The following is a 20,310-nucleotide window of genomic DNA, read 5'->3' as shown; positions in this document are numbered from 1 at the left end:
TTGCAAGAAGTTCTTAAAGCTCACTTTGCTCCCTCCCCCTGGGGAGATTTGTGTAACTGGGCAGAGGATACTTGGAGGGAACTCCTTTAATGTTTAATTTTGCTTTATTCTTCCCATTACAATTTTTATTTTATTTCTTTTTAAAATTTATTTATTTAGGGGCACCTGGGTGGCTCAGTAGGCTAAGCGTCTGGCTCTTGATTTCAGCTCAGGTCATCTCACAGTTTGTAACAAAATCCCGAGTCAGGCTCTGCGCTGATGGCAGGGAGCCTGCCTGGGATTCCCTCTCTCCCTCTCTCTCTCTGCCCCTCCCCTGCTCATGCTCTTTTTTTTTCCCTCTCTCAAAATACATAAAAGAAACATTTTTTTTTTAATCTTTAAAATTTACTTATTTCTGGGGCGCCTGGGTGGCTCAGTTGGTTGGGCGGCCAACTTCGGCTCAGGTCATGATCTCGCGGTCCGTGAGTTCGAGCCCTGCGTCGGGCTCTGTGCTGACAGCTCAGAGCCTGAAGCCTGTTTCGGATTCTGTGTCTCCCTCTCTCTGACCCTCCCCTATTCATCCTCTGTCTCTCTCTGTCTCAAAAATAAATAAACGTTAAAAAAAAAATTTAAAATTTACTTATTTCAATTCAACTTCATTAATATACTGTGTAACAATGCCTTCAGGAATAGAACCCAGGGATTCATCACTTACATATAATACAATACCCAGCGCTCATCTGAACAAACATCCTCAATTTTTAAGTCCTGTTTCCAGTGAAAACCTAACTGGGTTTTCATTAAAGAGGGCATTCTAGTAGGGAGGGTAGGAGGGTATAGAGAGACCTGGCCTCTGAGACAAGAGCGGGGGAAGTAGGGAGACCAAGGTTTTCCCAAGCTTAGAGAAGAGCTGGAGGGTCCAGGGATGTACCAGACTGTGGCCTGGTTACACCTGTAATCAGGTAAGGCCTGCCATCCACCATACATCTCTTTTCAACTGGGAAAAAGAAGGTTTTTAAAAATAATTTAAAACACTTCGTATTTTGCTTCTAACATTTAATTTTTAGGGTTCATCCTCCTAATCTGTCAACATGACTCTGAATGCTGATTCCGATTTTTAGTGATTCCCTCCCCAATACGGTAACTGTCATTAGGCTGGTGTTTCCCAAAGTCTGACTTTAATCCTCTAAAGTGCTGTCGGCACCTTGATCTTCATCCTGCTAGAGACCTACCTGACAGCTTCTCCACTGTCCCCCTCTCTTCACGCTTATCCTGACAACCTCCCACAAATGGTTCCTGACGTCTAGGTAAGCAGTGGGTAGCTGTTCAATAATCTTGGCGAGAACAGAACTCACTCCGTCTAGACCAAGAAGCTTTTAAGTAACATCACGCTGACCGAACACTCTCCTGCGTTCTGAAGAGTCACGAATCGTCTGCTTAATTTTTCTAATAAATTAACTGGTGATGGTTGCCAGATCATCTGTCTGTAATTCCTCAAATACACATTTCTCTTTTGCAAAGCTGGTAAATGGGTCTATCTCTAGTTTTTTGCTTTTTTTGTTTTTTGTTTTTCTCTCCCAGGCACTTAATGATTTCCTAGCACGTAAAGGACAGGAGTCTGGGGACGCTGCCTGTGTGTTCCTTCTATGACCGCTAAGAAGTTGGCCCTGGAGATACGCACGCAGAGAGAGCCCGTCTGTCATCCCACACACCTTACGTTCCCTGCTTAGGAAGTTTGCTCTGCACTGGTTGTTTAAACGCCAATTTGCCTCTGGTACCTGCGGCACAGGTGCTGGCCGGGAAGACCTGGGACAGAAGAAGAAAAGCCGAGAGAGGAAGGCTAGGAATTCCCTGTTCAACCAGCATGAGACTGCTACAACCAAAGCACCTGGCTCAAACCTAAGCGAAGTGGGGACAAGCCAGTCTCGGTGGTCACGGCAAGAATGGGTCACTTACTCCTTCAGCTGCTTGGTCAGCTTCACCACCTGAGAGGCCAGCGACATGCAGGTCTCCACCACCACCAGGTACCGGGAGCACAGGGTGTGCCCGTGGCGCTCAGCGCTCTGGGAGGGCTTCTCCCCGGCGTGGTTGTGCATGGTGACATTTGCTCCGTATTCAACCAATGTCTGTCAGAAAATGCAAAGGCACGTGTCATTCCAAGACCTCCCCTGCAGCATTTTTGTTTTTTCATAGGACTGTAACAGAAAGGCGAATGGAACTTTTCCTGTTAGTCCCAAACCAGTTACGGGAGTCCAGAGCGGGCTGGGGTAGCGGGCGAGGGGGGACCATGACATGCAAAAGAGAGGTTCTGGCGAGGTTGCAGGAGCTGCTATCACTTTCCCCACAGCCTACAAAAGTGCAGCAGAGCCAATGTCATTGAGAGCTCTCAATGACATTGAGAGCCAATGTCACTGCTTCGGATCCCACCGAGCCTCCAAGGAGCTGTAAGGGGCGGGCCTGATGCTGTCCCCAGGAGGCTGCCTCCTGAGCAGGGACAGGCAGTGGTGAGCTGCTCTGTCCCTTTCAGTGTGTGGGCCCATAAAGTTGGGGATGCGAGGGGTGCCTGGGTGGCTCGGTTATGATCTCGTGGTCTGGTCTGTGAGTTCAAGCCCCGCATTGGGCTCTGTGCTGACAGCTCAGGGCCTGGAGCCTGTTTCGGATTCTGTGTCTCCCTCTCTCTCTGCCCCTGCCCCGCTCATGCTCTGTCTCTCTCGCTCTCAAAAATAAATACAATTTTTTTTTTAAGGAGTTGGGGATGCGTGTAAAGAGGACAGAGTGGAATTTTGTTTACCTGTTCCTATTTGCTTGGGAAGCATGCGTGATCTGTGGCTGAGCCGACCGCAGCAGAAAGAAAAAGAACTCGAGCAAAATGATCTGGAGGGGCTGTGAAGCAACCCACACTCCCACCACGTGTTGGGCAAGAGCATGACCCATCAATTGAGCAGACGTTACAGAAGGGGGCTGAGCTGGCTATCATGCCACTTAGAGAAGAAGAGGGTTCTCCAGCAGCAAGAGCAGGGAGGTGTTACATAGGCAGAGGGAAGTGTATGGGGGACAAGGATGTGATGCTAGGGCCAGATGTCTCCCGTCAGGTATCAGTGGGGAGGCTCCAGAGAGGCCTCACCCACCAAGCCCAGCAGAGGGTCAGCATCTGAAGGCTGCCACAGAGGACATTAGTGGCCAACCACAGTGAGCCAAAGAAGCAACGACAGCTTTCAGGGAGAGTGCCATGACCTCTGACGTTAAGCAAAGCATCAGTTGACTTTTCCCTCCTATCTCTTCCTTGTCTCCAACACTGAGCCCAGAAGAGAGAGGAGAATAGGAATAGGGGGAAGGGATAGGAGACGGGTGTACAAAGCCAATCATGCCTCTGTCTCCTGGCCAAGTCCCTTGAACCCTGAGTCTAATCTGGGTTGGAGAGCAGAATACTTTGAATCAGAAGACTGAGATTTTAAAAGGCGAAAGATTTATGCGATCTGAAGAGAAACCAGAGTATAGAAGATTGAGATTTTAAACTGGTTTGGAGCAATGTTACGTCGCAAGCAAGCAGAAAGTTATGGAACCCGGCCAAGGTCATCATTAGTAAAGAAGAGAGACTTGATGGGCCATGGTTGACACCAGTAATTAAAAAAAAAAAAAAATCAGGGTGCCTGGGTGGCTCCGTCGGGTGAGTGTCTGACTCCTGAATTCGGCTCAGGTCATGATGTCACGGGTTCATGAGAACCAGCGTCGCATCGGGCTCTGTGCTGACAACGCAGATCCTGCTTGGGATTCTCTCCCCCTGCCGTCTGTCCCCCACCCCTTCTCGCAAATAAACTTTTTCTTAAAAATTTTTTAACGTTGTTTATTTTTGAGAGAGAGAGAGAGAGAGAGAGAGAGAGAGACAGAGCACGAAGAGGAGGGGGAGACACAGAATCCGAAGCAGGCTCCAGGCTCTGAGCTGTTAGCACAGAGCCTGATGCGGGGTTTGGACTCACAAATCGTGAGATCATGACCTGAGCCAGTCGGTCACTCAACAGACTGAGCCACCCGGGCACCCCGCAAATAAATAAACCTTAAAAAAAAATCAAACTTCTTTTCTATTTATACTGTGGTAACATTAGAAGAGCTGTCCCATCAGTATTAGTCAACTGCCACAATCTGACATAGTCTTTGACACTATCAAGAAGAAATGTATCTCTGGATTTATGAGTCAAAGGTACTATTGCTTCCAAAAGAAACACCTGTGATTTTTAAAAAAATTTTTAACATTCATTTATTTTTGAGAGAGAGACAGAGAGAGTGAGAGAGAGAGAGAGAGAGAGAGAGAGCGCGCGCATGCGCGCGGGCACATGATTGGGGGAGGGGCAGAGAGAGAAGGAGACACAGAATCCGAAGCAGGCTCCAGGCTCCGAGCTGTCAGCACAGAGCCCCACGCGGGGCTCGAACCCACGAACCATGAGATCATGACCTTTGCCGAAATTGGACACTTGACCAACTGAGCCACCCAGGCGCCCCGAAACACCTGTGGTTTTCAAATTCCTAGATGGCTTACACCGAGGGGTCATGAGGAACTTTGGAGCCTCCTGGTTTAACGGTTCAGAGCCTCCTGGTCACTCACCACGAAAGGCCAATGTGCCCCGAAGCCACTGCTGCCAGCCTGACAGAAGTGGCAGGCAGATCACCTCGGCCCTGAGCTCCTGCAGCCCTCCCAGGGCATCCCTGTAAACACCTGCTGTTACCACTCCCTTGACCCCCGGCCTCTGGCCTCTGCAGTTTTCCATACTCAGTCTCCACCTCACCTCAAAAGGGCCCTTGCGATCGCCCCCGACCCCGGCCTACCCTCAGTCTCTCTGTATCTCCCCCCCCCCTTTTAAATCTCACACCCAGTGGACAGACCCGCTTCCAAGATTATCCAAGTTTCCACAGCCACGGTATCTAGTGCCAAAAACATCATTTGTGTTAAGTGGAGAGATGAATGGCCTGAAAGCACAGACAGCCTCTGTTCACATATAAAAGAAAAATAACCAAGATCCCAAACAGAATTAGTGATACCAGCTGGTTTTCTTTGGCTGTCGGTCACTTATTAGCTGATGAAAGAAGTTCAAGATGATTAAATACTTGAGGGTTTTGTTAAATGGAAAAATTGAAGGTTTCGGTTTTTATTCAATCATTGTTTTCCTCCACAAGAAAGTCCTGCTACAGTCCTTTCATCTTCCAGAGGTCCTGGGAGTGATTTAAATTTTCCTCTTTGCTCTCATTTCTTATCACTGCTTTTGCAGTGTGGCACCTTAAATGAGAAGACGCACACTTTGCCAACATTAGTGGGGAAACTGCCACACACCCGCAATACTTCCTTTCAACATTGCTCTCCGAAGAGCGGACGCTCCAGAGAGCGTTGTGCTGTTACCTCTGCCTCTTGCTCTTATGAACCTCTTGCCTTTCACACTGACAGCTTTTCCAGATCGTCTCCTGTCATTTCCAGAGTAGAGTCCCTTCTACCTTCATAAGCGACTGGTTCTCAATGCCCGGATTTTCTCTCTCTCTCTCTCTCTCTCTCTCTCTCTCTCTCTCTCTCTCTCATTTATGTATGTATATATGTATGTATTTATTTATTCATTTAGAGAGAGAAAGGGGTAGGGGCAGAGAGAGACGGGGGCAGAAGATCTGCAGCGGGCCCCATGCTGACAGCAGAGAGCCCGATGTGGGACTCTAACTCATGAACTCTGAGACCGTGACCTGAGCCCAAGTCGGACACTTAACAGACTGAGCCACCCAGGCACCCCATCAGATTTTGTCTTTTGGCGACAACCTACCCTGCACACAGTAGGACATCAGTAAGTTCCTGTTAAATCAGCACATTGAGTTGCAATAAAAGAAACAACGTGTACTAAGGTAAATAAAAAAAAAAAAAAAAAAAACAAGACCAGGGCTTCCTTAGAGCTGCTCTACGCGCCGAGCTTATTCTGAATGTTGTGAACTCATTGTGAACTTTCTTTAATCACAGCCTTCAGTCATATGCTGCCAGTCAGGAGGGAGCTTTCTTACATTTCAAGAAGATGTGGTAACACATCCGAAGATGCTGGGTCATTGTCCACGATACGAATGGGGTGAATGGTCTGACTCTGGTAATTACGCCTTCATACATCAAATCCTGGGCCAAATTCAAACTTTGTTTCCAATGCAAAGCCTTTCCTTCCCTCACAGGGTCACTCCTCTTTCTCGTTGGTTACTGTCTCTCTTTGCTTTATCACTCAGGACCTTAGCATTTTTAAGAAGAGGGGTTTATCTGGTTTTACATGCACACATGCCCCAAACTTCTGAGGACCCTCACTGGGCTTTCAGCCATGTGTTATTACAATGGCGGCACTGGGTCTGGCTCAGGTTCCCGCAACAGAGCGTTCGGCTGAGGGGAAGATTCCGACTCCTCTTCTTGTGGGAACTCTAGGTGTTCTAAGCAGCCCTCCTGGATCCTCTCTCAGGTGGCTGGGGGGCAGGGAGAAGAGCCTCCTCACCTCTCCAGTGGCTCTGCTCCCCAGCCTTCGTACACCTTTGCACACATAGACCATGGTAATACTTGTGAGGCATGTAGGGCTACATGGATGAGGCCTCCTGAGGCTGTTGGGTAGAGTGGCTGGCCAACCAAGACCCTGCCTGGCCTGCCTGAGGGCTGAGGGGAGCAATGGCACTCCGGAGGCCTCCCTGTAATCAATTCTGGGCCTTTCTGACGGCATTTGAGAAGCTCAGTCCTGCCCCAGAGCAAGCGGGCAAACCACAGCCCTCTGTCTCTAGTCCCTTTTGACAGCCTTCAACACTCAAGGAGAAACTTCTAGGACTCTTTAAGCCAACATTTGTGTGGATTTCTGGAAATACAACTATATCTACTTAATTCCTTATTATCGACTATAATGGAAAAATCTGACTTCACTCACATATTTCTTCCAGTAAACAAAACGTCAGTTTTTTTTTTGTTTCATTGCTTGATAAACTCATTTCTCTCTTCAAAGCAGCAGAGCCTGCGTACCTGTATGCACCCGAGGTAGCCATGCTGTGAGGCTACGTGGACGGCACTGTTGCCATCTTGGTCTACTTCATCCAGCGAGATGCCCTGTTCTTGCATAAACTGAAGAAGCCAAAGAAGAATTTTTTCCTATAAACACACAGACAGTGGCAATTAATGGAATATCATGTCATAAGTCTAAAGTAAAACACAGAGGCAAGCAAAACTTCTAACTTGGGAAGCTTACATACCACCAGGTTGACCCTATCAGCAGAAAATACCCATTCATTGTGAACTGAAAATCCATGCTTCTCTCTGACTCGAGTCAACGTATGGGGAACGCTCAGAGACTCTTAAGAGCAGGAAGTTATGTCCGAAACGTTCTTGTCGCACTGACATCCACTAGAGATGGAAAACTGATTTGTAGAAATTTGAGTACCTCCTCAAAGTCACACACCTAGACAGATCCAAAGTGAGGGCCAAAATCGAAGTCTTTTGATGCCAAGGCAATGTTCGTGTTATTTTGTTACACTGTCTTTAGGGTTCAAGAATACTATAAAACCTCAGACACTGAGATAAGCAACTTATCCTTTGAAGTTGATAATGCTTCAACCATGCCTTCCTAATCCCAGACCTCTTGCAATCAACAGGCTGTCAGAGAGAGGCAACAGCTTAAGTTGCTTATGCAGAAGAACCTCACCAAAATAAAACCAGGACCTTTTGGATTTTTCTGACCAAATGTTGGTGGGGTTTTAAAGGTAAAGGTTTCCCTTATTCTGCGTTATTCACCCAATGTCTGAGCACAACCTTTCAAGAGCAAAGACACAGAGTGCTCAGTGTGTTGCCAAAATCCGTTTGCATTTTACCCACTGGGTCTTTTGTGGTATTTTCATGTTATCTTTGGCCTCAGGAGAAAGCAGGGGGATGGGATTTCACTGTTTTAAAATAGAAGAATTAAATACAATGTTAAAAAAAAAATAAGAGAGTGGTAAAAACAACAGCGTGAAGTTTAGTGAGTGGAATTTGACATTTAAAAGGATGATCATGTGTTTGAAATAGCCTTGAACCTCTCCTTAGCCTTCTAAAGGATTTTTTATTTTTTTTTTCCAGTTACTTGCTCAGACTGGTCATGAACTTTTATACTTTTCTGGATTAAATTTGCCTTCACCTTCTGAACATGCCAACTAATCTGCTAAAGGAATGTTGGATAAAAACAGCCAACCCCTTCAGGGCTTCGCCCTTCACGGGGGAAGAAGGGCACTGTTTATGAAGGCATTGGTGACATCAGGGACAGAATGAATATTCCCACCACACTCTTCCCATGTGAGCAAGCAGAGAGTAAGACCCCTAAGGAGCAAGAAGAGAAACATGTAATGAATGCCTATAAACTACCAAGAGGGCACCCAGGGAAAGCAGGGTGTCAGCGGCAAAAGCAGACAGACCTTGTAGAACATCAAACCCTGAACATCCCTGGAGAATGAGGTGGAAAAGGAAGGCCCTGGAGGCCAGGCTGGGAGCTACAATCCGGATAAGGGTAGACTAAAGTGCTTGTCCTCTTTTTCCGAGGCAAACGTGGATGGGGGTTTGGGGCTGATATTTGGATCAGAGCAGGTGATGCTTCAAAGGCACGAGGTAGAACAATTTTATTTTTCCTAATGAGGAAGGGGTATTACTTTTATTTGGAGCCAGATGATTCTGCCGTGTGATCTTGAAGACCTGGGTGAGTGGACATATCTCAGGTTAACAAACATAACCAACTGGTTTGAAGTCAATGGATAAGACATGGAAACATCAAGAGGGCAGGCTGTCGTGATTCGACTGGTGAAAAAGACAGCCCTGTCATCTCGGTGGGTCATTCTCAGGTATGCGGTGACCTGGTTTGCTCTATGATATTCAATCATGGGATGTTAAAATGGCAGAGTGGGAGAGATTTTAGGAGTCATCCCATTCGAACACCCTCGTTTTACCAATCAGAAAGCCAAACAAGACAAGAATATATTCTCTGATACTCTAGCAGCTCCCTTCTTTAGCAAGTAAAGTTCAGGGGAACGCAAGATAGTCAGAAATATCCTATACGTACCTTCTCGTCAGGCACATTTTCATATTTTTCAGACTCAATTAATAGCATAGTGGAGAAGTCTATTCTTCTATTAATGATAGGGTTGTAGAAAATGGGATATAGCATTTCATACGACTAGACATTTTCCCCTGTAAAAATAGGGAGAAGAATCTGGACACCTCGACTTTGCAGGGGCTTGGAAATCTGGGCAGACAGGCCACGGTCTGTATAAGGCAAGAGCTGCCTTGGCTCCTGATGGTCTTTCAAGTCAGGTTCAATCCACGTTGTTCGGTAACCTGCCTTCTTTTCTTCTGATGCCATGGATAACTCCTCCTTATTAATTACATTCCAATTCAAGACACAAGACTTACATAAAGGAAAAACCATTATTCTACTGTTCAGAACAAGGCAGGTCTTTGCCCCGCACCTCAGATTTCAGTTTTGTGTTCGGTAGTGGGCAATTTACTTTAATAAGAAGCTACATAATCAGCCTGTTGTTTGATAAACTTCATGAAAACAAAAGGTCTTGAATTCCCGGGTTTCGGTAAAAGCAGGGTCAGCATCCAGTCTCAGAGAAAATGCCGTTTTCTGCTCTGATTCGGGAGAACATGCCAGCAGAAATCGATGGGACTATAACGTAAAGAGTGACTTACTCGACCAATAGCTAGTAAGGAGAAAAAATACAGCTATTTTCTCCAACTGCGAAGGGCCTTACGAGATACATGCGTATTAAATATACATATGCAGTGATGGCTACCTCTCTTCTTAGACATTTAGCGCTCTCTTTCTGTGCACGCCTGCGTGTGTGTTGTGTGTTGTGTGTGTCAGGGAGATGTTTAAAAAATGTCATTTCTGATTTTCATTTTGCCGTAATTCACTGCTTTCAGAGAACATCCAGTGAAGTCGTATAGATCGAGAGGCCCTTCTGTATTATTTCCATTTTACAGAATGCCTCTCCAACTTAACATTCTACCCAGCTGCCCACACACTCATCTAGACGTTCGGTTTTTATCTATTGACTGAAAACTTCCTTCATGTCCTGGTTTCCTCTTCTGGGGATTTTCTGCTCTTTTGGTAATCTGTTTTATTGGGGCGTTTTGTGTGTTGTTAAAGGCAATGCAAGTCGTTTCATGGGGCAATTAATACACGTAATTTATGAGATTTGCTGGACAAAGTCTAATAAAAAAATGTCACTGCAAAGCGTTCCACAGGTCTCTTGTTGGCCTCAATCAGTAAAGTGTCTACAGTTTTATGACTGTAAGTTCCAAAGGAGGCACCTTCTTCTGCAATCAGAGATCATCGAATCTAATATACTATCAAAGGTAGAATTCAGTCTGGTTTTTGAGATGTTAAAATGTAAAGACATGGCCAGCCACAATTTCAGGGTGTCATGTATTGTAAGATAAATGCAGAATCCAGAGACGGTAAAATGTGAACAAAAAGTGTATCCAAGAACTTGTTAAAAAGGTTAAGGCCTAAATCATTCGTTGTCAAGTTTCCCTTATGTTTTACTTATGGTGAAATAAATCAATTGAACAATATTGAGATCAATAAAACAGGAAATTGGAAGATACCCAATAATCCTAAGAAGCAACATTTATCTAATGTCTACTATGTGTCAGCAACGGGCAGTGTTCATGCGGCTTTTTGCCCCCTGGCAAATAAACCACTTTTATCTCCATGTTAGAGATGAACAAACTGAGGTCCAGAGAGATCTTTTCTATTTAAAAATAATAATAAACGTCTCCAAGACCCCTGAGCTAGTAAATGGCAGGGCTAGGATTTAAGATCAGACACGGAGCCACTGTTCTCCAGGCCTCTGCTATCTGTCTACTCAGTATGAGTATCCGCAGCCACTCACTGACCCATGACCCCTGAATCCGTAATGGACACACTCATTTTGCACGCTTGGGTCACAGAAAGCACAATTAACAGCCCATCAGTCTGTGGGTTTATGGAGCTCTGTGTTGCTTACGCTGTTTCAAAGATCAGTCCCTGGAGAGCGGATGGGTGCTTCGGCTAATCAGACATTTTTCTATTTTGCTTTTGTCTGCAATCTCAGTACTTTGCGTGTTGTTTTCTTATTTCTATCCGGTGACAGTGAAACAATCAAGTCCACAGAATATTTTGCTTTTTTAAAGTCGATCGTGGAAAAACAATCGCACGTAGCCTCTTGCCTGCATGCCTATCGCTGTAGGAATTGCTGCTCTGTTCCTTTTTTTCAAAACTTGTCCCTGATCATTCTATCCCTTTGTTTTTTGTTTTGTTTTATTTTGTTTTGATCTGTGTCAGGGCCAACATTTCAAACGCTGAATGCGGGGTGCCTGGGTAGCTCAGTTGGTTAAGCATCCTGTTCTTGGTTTCGGCTCAGGTCATGATCTCATGGTTTGTGGGTTCAAGCCTTGTGTCAGGCTGCGAGCTGACGGTGTGGAGCCTGCTTGGGATTCTCTGTCTCCCTCTCTCTGCCCCTCCCCTGCTCTCTCTCTTTCTCTCTCAAAATAAATAAATAAACACAAAAAATAAAATGCAGAATGCACCCAGTGTAGACAAAGTGCTCTGGGTACACGCTGAGTGCTATGAGGGAGGTTGTTTTCATAGCAGGATGTCCTTACCAAAAGTGACAGGGGAGACTCAGAAACACAACGGTCACAAGGAACACAGAACCCACTGAACCAATGACCGGTGCAGAATGGGCGGAAGCCCCCAAACTGCTGAGGGCACGACAGCTTTGCTGGGAGCGTGGGCCAGACCCTCAGAGCCTTTGTGGTGAAATAAAACAGCGCCTGTGACACAGGGTAGCTTTGACTTGAGACAGTTCTGTCTCTACTGTTTGGCCGGCAACAACTCTCTCCAGGGACAGCAAAGCAGGCCGACTGGAGGACATCCCTGCTTTTTCCGGGAGTTTCCTGCAGTTTTCACCTCCGTGCTCCCTGTGGCTAGCGCTGCTCCATACGATCAGGCAATGCAATAATTGCACCCTCTGAGACTTCACGTGTCAAGAGGAGGAAAATCAATTGTTATCACCCCAAGATCTATCACTCCAGGAGACCGCTAAAATCTGCCGGCTGCCCTGCGGTATCGGAGTCTTTAAGGTAATTTTTGCGAGAAAAAGGACACAAATTGGGAGTCACGTAGAGCCCCTTCTTTGAGAATCTATATGAGGTGCAGAGGGCAACTAAAATAAACCAAGGGAGGAATTTCCCTCTGTTCTATCCTTTCCAGCAGTATTTACTGAAGAAACAAAAGCAGAGCACACTCAAGTGCCTGCCTGATGCAGAAAAACCTGCATGTGCTGAATCCATTAGAAAAATGTTCAATAACAGTCTTCCTTGTGAAAATATTAGCCTTGTAGCGGTTCCAAGTTCAGCATCTCCACAGGTTACCTGTTACATAAGTGCCTGCGGCGGATGCGGGATGGCTGGGCAGAGGAGGACTCGTGGTTCTAAAGGGCCTCGATGCCTTCCACTTGGGGAGGAGTGCTCTCCGAAAGGCTCTGCTGGGCTGCCCTGCTCAGAGCCGTACTCTGGGTCATTAAAAAGGCCTCTCAGCTTGAAATAACAGCCTGAAGACTGATACTAGCGTGAGGCAAACGTCTGACGTGGCTCTTCTGCGAGGTCCCCGATTTCCGTATTTTCCTCTAGTCCAGTCCAGTAGGCCACAGCATCACCCAACCAGTCCCAGAAAGGACATGTGCGCTTCTTTGGTCCTGACGTCTTCACGATTACAAGAAACCCACTGCGAGAGGCGAACAGAGAAGCTGGCACACATAAGCAGCATTTCCCGACACAAAGAATGCCAGGGGCCCAATTATTTACTTAGAGTCTCAGAACAGCAATGCAATCCCTTCCTCCTTTTCTTTGGCAAGCTCTACCAAAAGCACAGGTAGCCTTTCTACGGGGATGGAAAATTCCTTGCTAGGCTTTAGATAAGCCGATGAAATCAGGAACATGAAACAATTATTCAGACGGTTTGGGAATAAATTACATTCAGTTTTATACTGAAAATGATTTAGGAAGATCATCGGTGATTACATTCTTTTGGTCATTCGAAAATTCGATTCTCCCCTTTGCCAGTACAAGCCAGAAAAGGGCATCCTCAGCAATTGCTTAGGAACTGTTATGGTTGTTTGTGGAATACTGTGACTGGGGCTCGCCAGGACAGAACACTGAGAAAATGGAGTAATTCTTTCAAAGACAGTAGCTTTGGGGTGCCTGGGTGGCGCAGTCGGTTAAGCGTCCAACTTCAGCCAGGTCACGATCTCGCGGTCCGTGAGTTCGAGCCCCGCGTCGGGCTCTGGGCTGATGGCTCAGAGCCTGGAGACTGTTTCCGATTCTGTGTCTCCGTCTCTCTCTGCCCCTCCCCCGTTCATGCTCTGTCTCTCTCTGTCCCAAAAATAAATAAACGGTGAAAAAAAAAAATTAAAAAAAAAAAAAAAGACAGTAGCTTTGACAAATTGTCAGTGTTCTTTCTGCTCTTTTCTTCATGTCGTAAATTTAGTACCAGGTACTGACTTCGATGACCTGTGTATCACCACGTGTTGTTAGACGGAATTGTAACAAAGTCTTCCTCAGGTCAATGCCGCTGGGAACGGGCTATAGGAATTGCCTACACAGGCAGATGCAAAACAGAATCTGGTCCTGAAATCAGAGGGCCTGAGCTGAGGTGCACTCTTTGCTTACTAGGCACTGGAACAAGACAAGTGTAAGCCACTTAACTTTCTTCCTTGACTCTCACCTCCAGAATGGGTACAGACAACAGGATCCAACAGGGTTATTTTAAAGAATAAGCGAGATAATGTACACAAACTCCAAAGGCTTGGTGCCTGGCACATAGAGTAAACGTTACATATTAACATAGACATATATGTTGTATATGTGTGTCACATACATGTTATACATATGTCGTATTTATATATATGGGATATATACATACATACAAACACACACTCATACATACATATATGTGTATAATTTATATTCACTGAAGTTACCATGGTACAACATAAACTATCACCTAACATGGACTCGCACTAAAGAAAGACTGCAGTCATATTCTCCAAGGGTATTTTTTGAACTTGAGATTGTCATGCTCGGAAAAGCTTAATCTCTTGTTGACAATACCACAATTTACTGCCACCGGGACAGTTCATGAAACCAAAGGGGATATGGTTATAGGCATGAGAAGCAATTTTCTTTGCCACAGACAAATATGATTAAATCTATTTTAATACAGTGCTGACTTTATTTATTTTTTTTAAGGCTGAGATTGGCACTCTGTGGTTCCAATTTTTTAGAAAATATAATTTATACTTACTCCTCTCAAAGGGAGTTACTGATGATTTTTGTACTCCACACCCTGGATTGTGATCTGTGTACATCAACTACTCATACTGGGATTTCCTAAGGTAGAAACTGGTTGTAACTGCGACTGATCTAGTTAGTGTGTTTGTTCATCTTAGAGATTTCCTTGATTAATATCTTACTGAAGATTTTCCTTTTAATGTTGGGTACGAGAAAATGTATCATTTTCCCTTTTGATGAAAGTTAAATGCATTTGTTGTAGGAAATTTGGAAAAGACTAAAAAATACAAAAAAGAGGATAAAAGCCACTTGTAATTCTGCCTTGAGTGGTAACAGCTGTGAACATGTTGTGACACAGCTTGTTTTCTAATCTTATTATTTACGTCTCTTCCTCTTTCTCTAGAATTCAAAGTTGGTACCAAATTACAGGAATGGTTTTATAGCATACGTTTCAATATTTTATGATAAATGTTTTTTCCCATAAAATTCCATCATATGTATGTAGCTTCATTACTTATCCAATATCTTATTATGGAATATTTAGGTTTTTAAAACATGTTTTTCATTTAAAAATATTACAATGAAGCGACTGCTTATAAATCTGATTATTAAAAATTCCTCATACCTGACCAAAGCAACCTGCGTAATGAATGAGGCTTGGAAAATCCTTAGAACAACTCAGTTCAGCAATGGCCTCGGTTTCACTCACCATCCAACGTACACACTCCAACTGACCGTTCTAGATTGGCAAAAAGAAGAAAGAAATTCAAAGTAATTCAGGTTTGAAAAATACCTCATAGGGGCACCTGGGTGGCTCAGTCAGTTGGATGTCTGACTCCTGATTTCGGCTCAGATCATGAAGTTACAGTTTGTGGGATCCGGCCCTGTGTCAGGCTCTGGTGGTGGCAGCTCAGAGCCTGCTTGGGATTCTCTCTCTCCCTCACTCTGTGTCTCTGTCTCTTTGCCCCTTCCCTGTTTGCTTGCACAGCTTCTCTCTCTCTCTGCCTCTCTCTCTCTCGAAAATAAAGAAAATAAACTAAAAAAAAAAAAAAAAAAAAAAGCCTCACGGGGCGCCTGCATAGCTCACTTGGTTAAGTGTCCAACTCTTGATTTTGACTCGGGACATGACCTCACACATCAGGTTCGAGCCCCACATCGGGTTCTGTGTTCACAGCACAGAGCCTGCTTGGGCTTCTCTCTCTGTCAACCTCTTTCTCTGCCTCTCCCCTGCTTATGTTCACTCTCTCTCTCTCTCTCTCTCTCTCTCTCAAAAACTAAACAAAACAAAACCTCACAGACAGTAATTTTGCCGAGGGAAAAAAAATCACATGAATTTTGGTTCTTGTATTTGGCTTAATTTATTTGCAGTATAAGCATATCATGTATTATACTTCTGATCTGTGGTTCTGACTCAAAATCAGTTGGGGAATTTTTACGTAAATGCAGTTTCATAAACTTAATCAGTTGGTTTAAATCACTTTATTGAGGTATTCAATACTGTAATACTATAAAACATACCCTACCCTGTTTTAAGCATGTGGTTTGATGAATTTCAACAGATACATACTCTCTTGTAACTACTGCTCCAATCAAGATATAGAAGATCTCCAGCGCCCCCTTCCCCCCAGTCTCTAGGACTCCAGGGTCTCAGGTCCTCACCTTTGCCCCAGGCAACCACTGATAGGATTTTTATTTTATTATGAGCATTCATGCCTCTGAGAGTCCACCGTGCTGCTGCTTGTATGAAAAGTTTGTTCTTTTTTACTGCTGCCAAGTATTCCATTGTATGAATATACCAATATCCGTTTATTCATTAATTCTGAGAATAGGCTTTAACCCTTGAGACTTTGAAATGGCAGGATTCCAAAAGAAAGAAAGAAAATAATCCTATTATACTGGCTCCAATGCTACCTGCACTGAAGGCTCTGGGGACTCCGTCCCCAAAGCGCACTGGCTTTTTCCTCCAGTGCTGAGATCCCAAACTGTGCAAACCAGGAAGGCAGCCGTGACATGTATAAGCTAGTCACGAGCATCCAGACTTTGGAATGGATTTAAATCCTGAATCCACTACTTAGTTACAAGACCTCCAACAAGTTGCTTCCCCTCTCTGATAGTCCGTTTTCTCCTCTGTGAAATGGCAGGGATAGTAGTAATGACCTCATACAGTTACTGGGAGCAGCAGACGAGACAGAACATGTAAGAGTCCTTGGCACACAACACTTATTACCTCTTACTAGCAGCATGCTCTTTTAGATCCTCTATAACACCAGCGAGACGTTCAGCCGCCTTCCCGGTTTGCCCAGGGTGGGGCCTCAGACCAGGAGAAAAGAGCCACCGCGTCATGGAGGGTGGGAAGCGTATTCTAAACACAAGATGGAGGAGGTAATCTGCTCATTATTCATCTACACCTGTTTGCATATTGGAATTTCAAGTAGTCAACTCACAACTATTCGCAGGCAGAGACCATTCTTCCCCTGGGGGAACCTAGCAGGGCCAGGTGTGGGCCGAGTAGCTTCCAGGTGCCCCCACTGATCTGTCTCCTCCTTCTGCTGCCCTCCTCGCTGCCAGAGGAGGTTGGTCTGTATGGGCCGCCTCCCTTGCCCCCAGATTTGGCTGATGGAGAGTGGTAGTGGGACACCACGAAAAGAGAGGGAGTTTGAGGTCCCGTCTGTTCCTGGCTTCCCCAACCCCTATGGGGTTGCCACTGGCTGCTGAGTCCCTCTACCAGTCAAAGGTCAAAAATCAGCCAGTTCCTTCCTTCAGCCCTGTCTTGCTGGCACCCCCGGCTCTCAGACGGTAACAGTGCTCTGCTCTTAGTCCAGGACACTGCACTTTTCTTCTTGGGCTCCCTATACCCCACCCATCATCCTTTCGTGTATGGATGCTTCATTGCAGATGCTTTTCAAACCGCACGCTTTGAGCAAGCCAACTGTGCCCTACCAGGATGAATCAACACCCAACAAGCCACTGACACCATGCGTTGCATTCCGTTCCTTCTGAATGGACAAAGGCAGGAGAATAGTGGCGAGCATCTGCTAGGCAAGACCGTTCAGAGCAAGCAGCACGTACGCAGAACACGGGAGTATACGGCAACATTTCTGACTTTAACGATTTGAGTCTTGTCTCTTTTTGTCTTAGTCTAACTAAAAGCTTACTCATTTTTGAAAAAATCCTTTCATGGAACTAGAATTGGTTTTGTTGACTTTCTCTATTGGTTTTTTTTTTTTTTCCCCTGTTGTCTGTTGCATTTATTTCTGCTTGAATTTTCAAATTTCTTCTGCTTGCTTTAAATGTAGTTTTCTTTTCTTTTTTTTTTAAGTTTCCTAAGATAGAAGATTAAGCTGTTAGCTTTCTTTTTCTTTCTTTCTTCTTTCTTTCTTTCTTTCTTTCTTTCTTTCTTTCTTTCTTTCTTAACAATTTTTTTGAGAGGGGAGAGGGGCGACAGAGGAAGACCAAGGATCTGAAGCAGGCTCCACAGCCAGCACAGAGCCCAAAAGGAGCTTGACCTCATGACTCCAAGATCATGACCTGAGCCTAAATCAAGAGTGGGGTGCTTAACCAACTGAGCCACCCAGGCGCCCCTAAGCTATTACTTTAGATCATTTTCCTTTTCTTTTTTTAATTCTGGCATTTACAATTATACATTTCATCCTCAGCATTGCTTTCACTACATCCTTAAATGATAATATATTGCATTTGCATTCACCACCAAATATTTTCCATGGTCTCTTGTAATTTCTTCTTTGATAAGTGATTATTCATTCCAGACACTTGTGAATACCCCAAATTTCCTTCTGTTACTGACTCCTAAACTTCATTTCACTATGGTTAAAAGGGCATACTTTGTATGACTTCAATCCTTCCTAATTTACAGAGACCTGTTCTCTGGCCCAGCATATGGTCTATTGTGGAGAATGTCCCATGTGTACTTGGGGGGAATGTGTAGCCTTCTGCTGTTGGCTAGAATGTTCTGTTAGATGTCTGTTAGGTCTAGTTATTCCACAAGGTGATGTTGACATAAATGTATTAAGTGACAAAATGCAGCCACAAAGGTGGAAGGAAATATATTGCTACTATGATTTTGAACGCAGCATCACTTGCCGTAAATAGAAATACCAAGAAAACAAACAAAATGTTATTACATTCTGGCAGGAGACTGTTTGCCTGAAGTCTCTGAGACTGGGGTCACTCACTGGATGTTAAAAAGGAGTGCCAGTAGGTTATGTCTCTGAAGTCATTTTTTCACCAGACCAACATGTTGTCTTTGAGCTTAATCAGAAAGGACTGAGTGAGAAATGAAAAAGAAATTAAGGGTATTTCATTCCAGGTCTGTTTAGCTCCTAAAATAATGTATCGTGTTGGCCCTATTTGAGAAACACACTGCTCTCACCTTATAGAAATCTTTCTTTCCAGTTATTTTTGCCAAACTGTTCCCAAAGGGGACTCAGTAATGCGCTGAACTGCCACAGTATTTAGTGCTGGGTTCCCCAGAAAACCCTCAATAAATTCTGCATGTAACTGGTAAGAATTTATTATGTTCCATCTAAGGAGTTTAAGTGGAGGGGAGAGGAGTTCTTAAGCCTTCAAAGCCGCTTTCCTCAGGTAATCTTTTTATGTGATATCCTATCTCTGACTTTGCTTCCTGTCAGCCCAGTCATATTATCTCAGCAACTTTGGCCATTTGTACCCAGTTTGTTCTCTTTAATAACAGCAGGGCTCTCAGACCTATGTTTAATGAGCTGAAACACCATCGGCTGGTCACTGGTGTTCAAAACAAGGTCCTAAAACAAAAGAATGATGACTTCTTAGAACTCCCTCAACTTCACCAATGTCTGTCAAATTACACTGAATGGACTGAGGCAGGATTTGTGTCAGGACCAATTTCCAAAGGGGGTGGCACTCACAAAATATCTGTCTTTACTGCTTTTGTAAATTCTAGATTAAAGGAAGAAATAGAAGATTTCCCTTTCTCATATCATTGCCTGGAAGTAAAAATATGAAAAGTCTGAGACCCCAAATTAGAGCTTTTAAGTTTTATGGGTTTGGTATGTGTTCTTCATTAAAACAAAAAAACAAAATGCACTACAGTTTTATTCTTATTCTTACTCTTACCCTTACCCTTACTCTTATTCTTCTTATTCAGTAATCTCTACACCCAACATGGGGCTTGAACTCACAACTCCAAGATCAAGAGTTGCACACTCTTCCAACTGAGCCAGCCAGATGTCCCAAAATGCCCTGCAGCTTAAGTTTCCATGCCGATTATATGATAGCCGTGTGTTGACTGAAGCAGTTTATTAAGAATGGACTAACAATATGGAAACCATAGAAAGAGTTTATACCCAGGTGGCTGAAATGCCACCAAGTTTCTTCTGTACTGTCCTACTCTGAAGACTCTTAATCTGTGAAAACAAGCATGAAGGGATATAAACAAAGAAAAAAAAAACGTTCTCTTCCAACTATGTAGCTAAGATATACTCCATAATCTAACATTAGTTAGAAAAACTAATAAGACCTGTATTTTATAAACACTAAAACAGCAAGGCAAATGTCAATATTTATTGGCCATGCAACAATAATTTATTCATCACTGACCCATGTCCATTGATGATCAGACCCAACCCCTGCCTTCCCGCAGGACTCGGATCTAGGACTAGATCCTGAATTTGCCACCCCACACTTGAATTGCTGGAAACTTACCTGCTGTATCTATCAGGCTATCCTTAAGAAAAGGGACTATGTCTCATTCAAATCTGAATTGCCTTCATCTAACATAGTACCTACTGGACTTGGTACACATCGTCGAACTCAACTATGATGCACCCTGACTTCGCATCTAATTTCTCTTTCTTCATGATGGCTGCCTTCAGTTCCGTTCTTAATGTGACACGGCAACATTCACTAAAGGAAAGCGATATCTACCAAGGTCACAGATTTCTTATTTTATAAAAAAAAAATATTATTTTCTATAGCATCTTTGCAATAGTACATTA

General features: G+C 44.3%; 1 protein-coding gene across 10 annotated transcripts in view; it reads right to left on the bottom strand.

The window, feature by feature from the left end:
• Positions 1–20,310, bottom strand: part of SNCAIP (synuclein alpha interacting protein) — a 159,385-nt gene that overhangs the window by 18,204 nt on the left and 120,871 nt on the right. For all 10 annotated transcript variants that reach the window (XM_011281801.4, XM_023254634.2, XM_045058171.1 and 7 more), the window contains 3 exons: positions 14,943–15,056; positions 6,983–7,108; positions 1,936–2,105 (listed from right to left, as the gene is read on the bottom strand). In XM_011281801.4, coding sequence (XP_011280103.1) covers positions 1,936–2,105; positions 6,983–7,108; positions 14,943–15,056 — 410 coding nt within the window. The remainder of the gene's footprint in view (positions 1–1,935; positions 2,106–6,982; positions 7,109–14,942; positions 15,057–20,310) is intronic.

Source organism: Felis catus, chromosome A1, assembly GCF_018350175.1.
Source record: "Felis catus isolate Fca126 chromosome A1, F.catus_Fca126_mat1.0, whole genome shotgun sequence".
Lineage (NCBI taxonomy): Eukaryota > Metazoa > Chordata > Mammalia > Carnivora > Felidae > Felis > Felis catus.
Note: the sequence above shows the minus strand (reverse complement) of the source record. Positions and strands in the feature narration are given on the sequence as shown.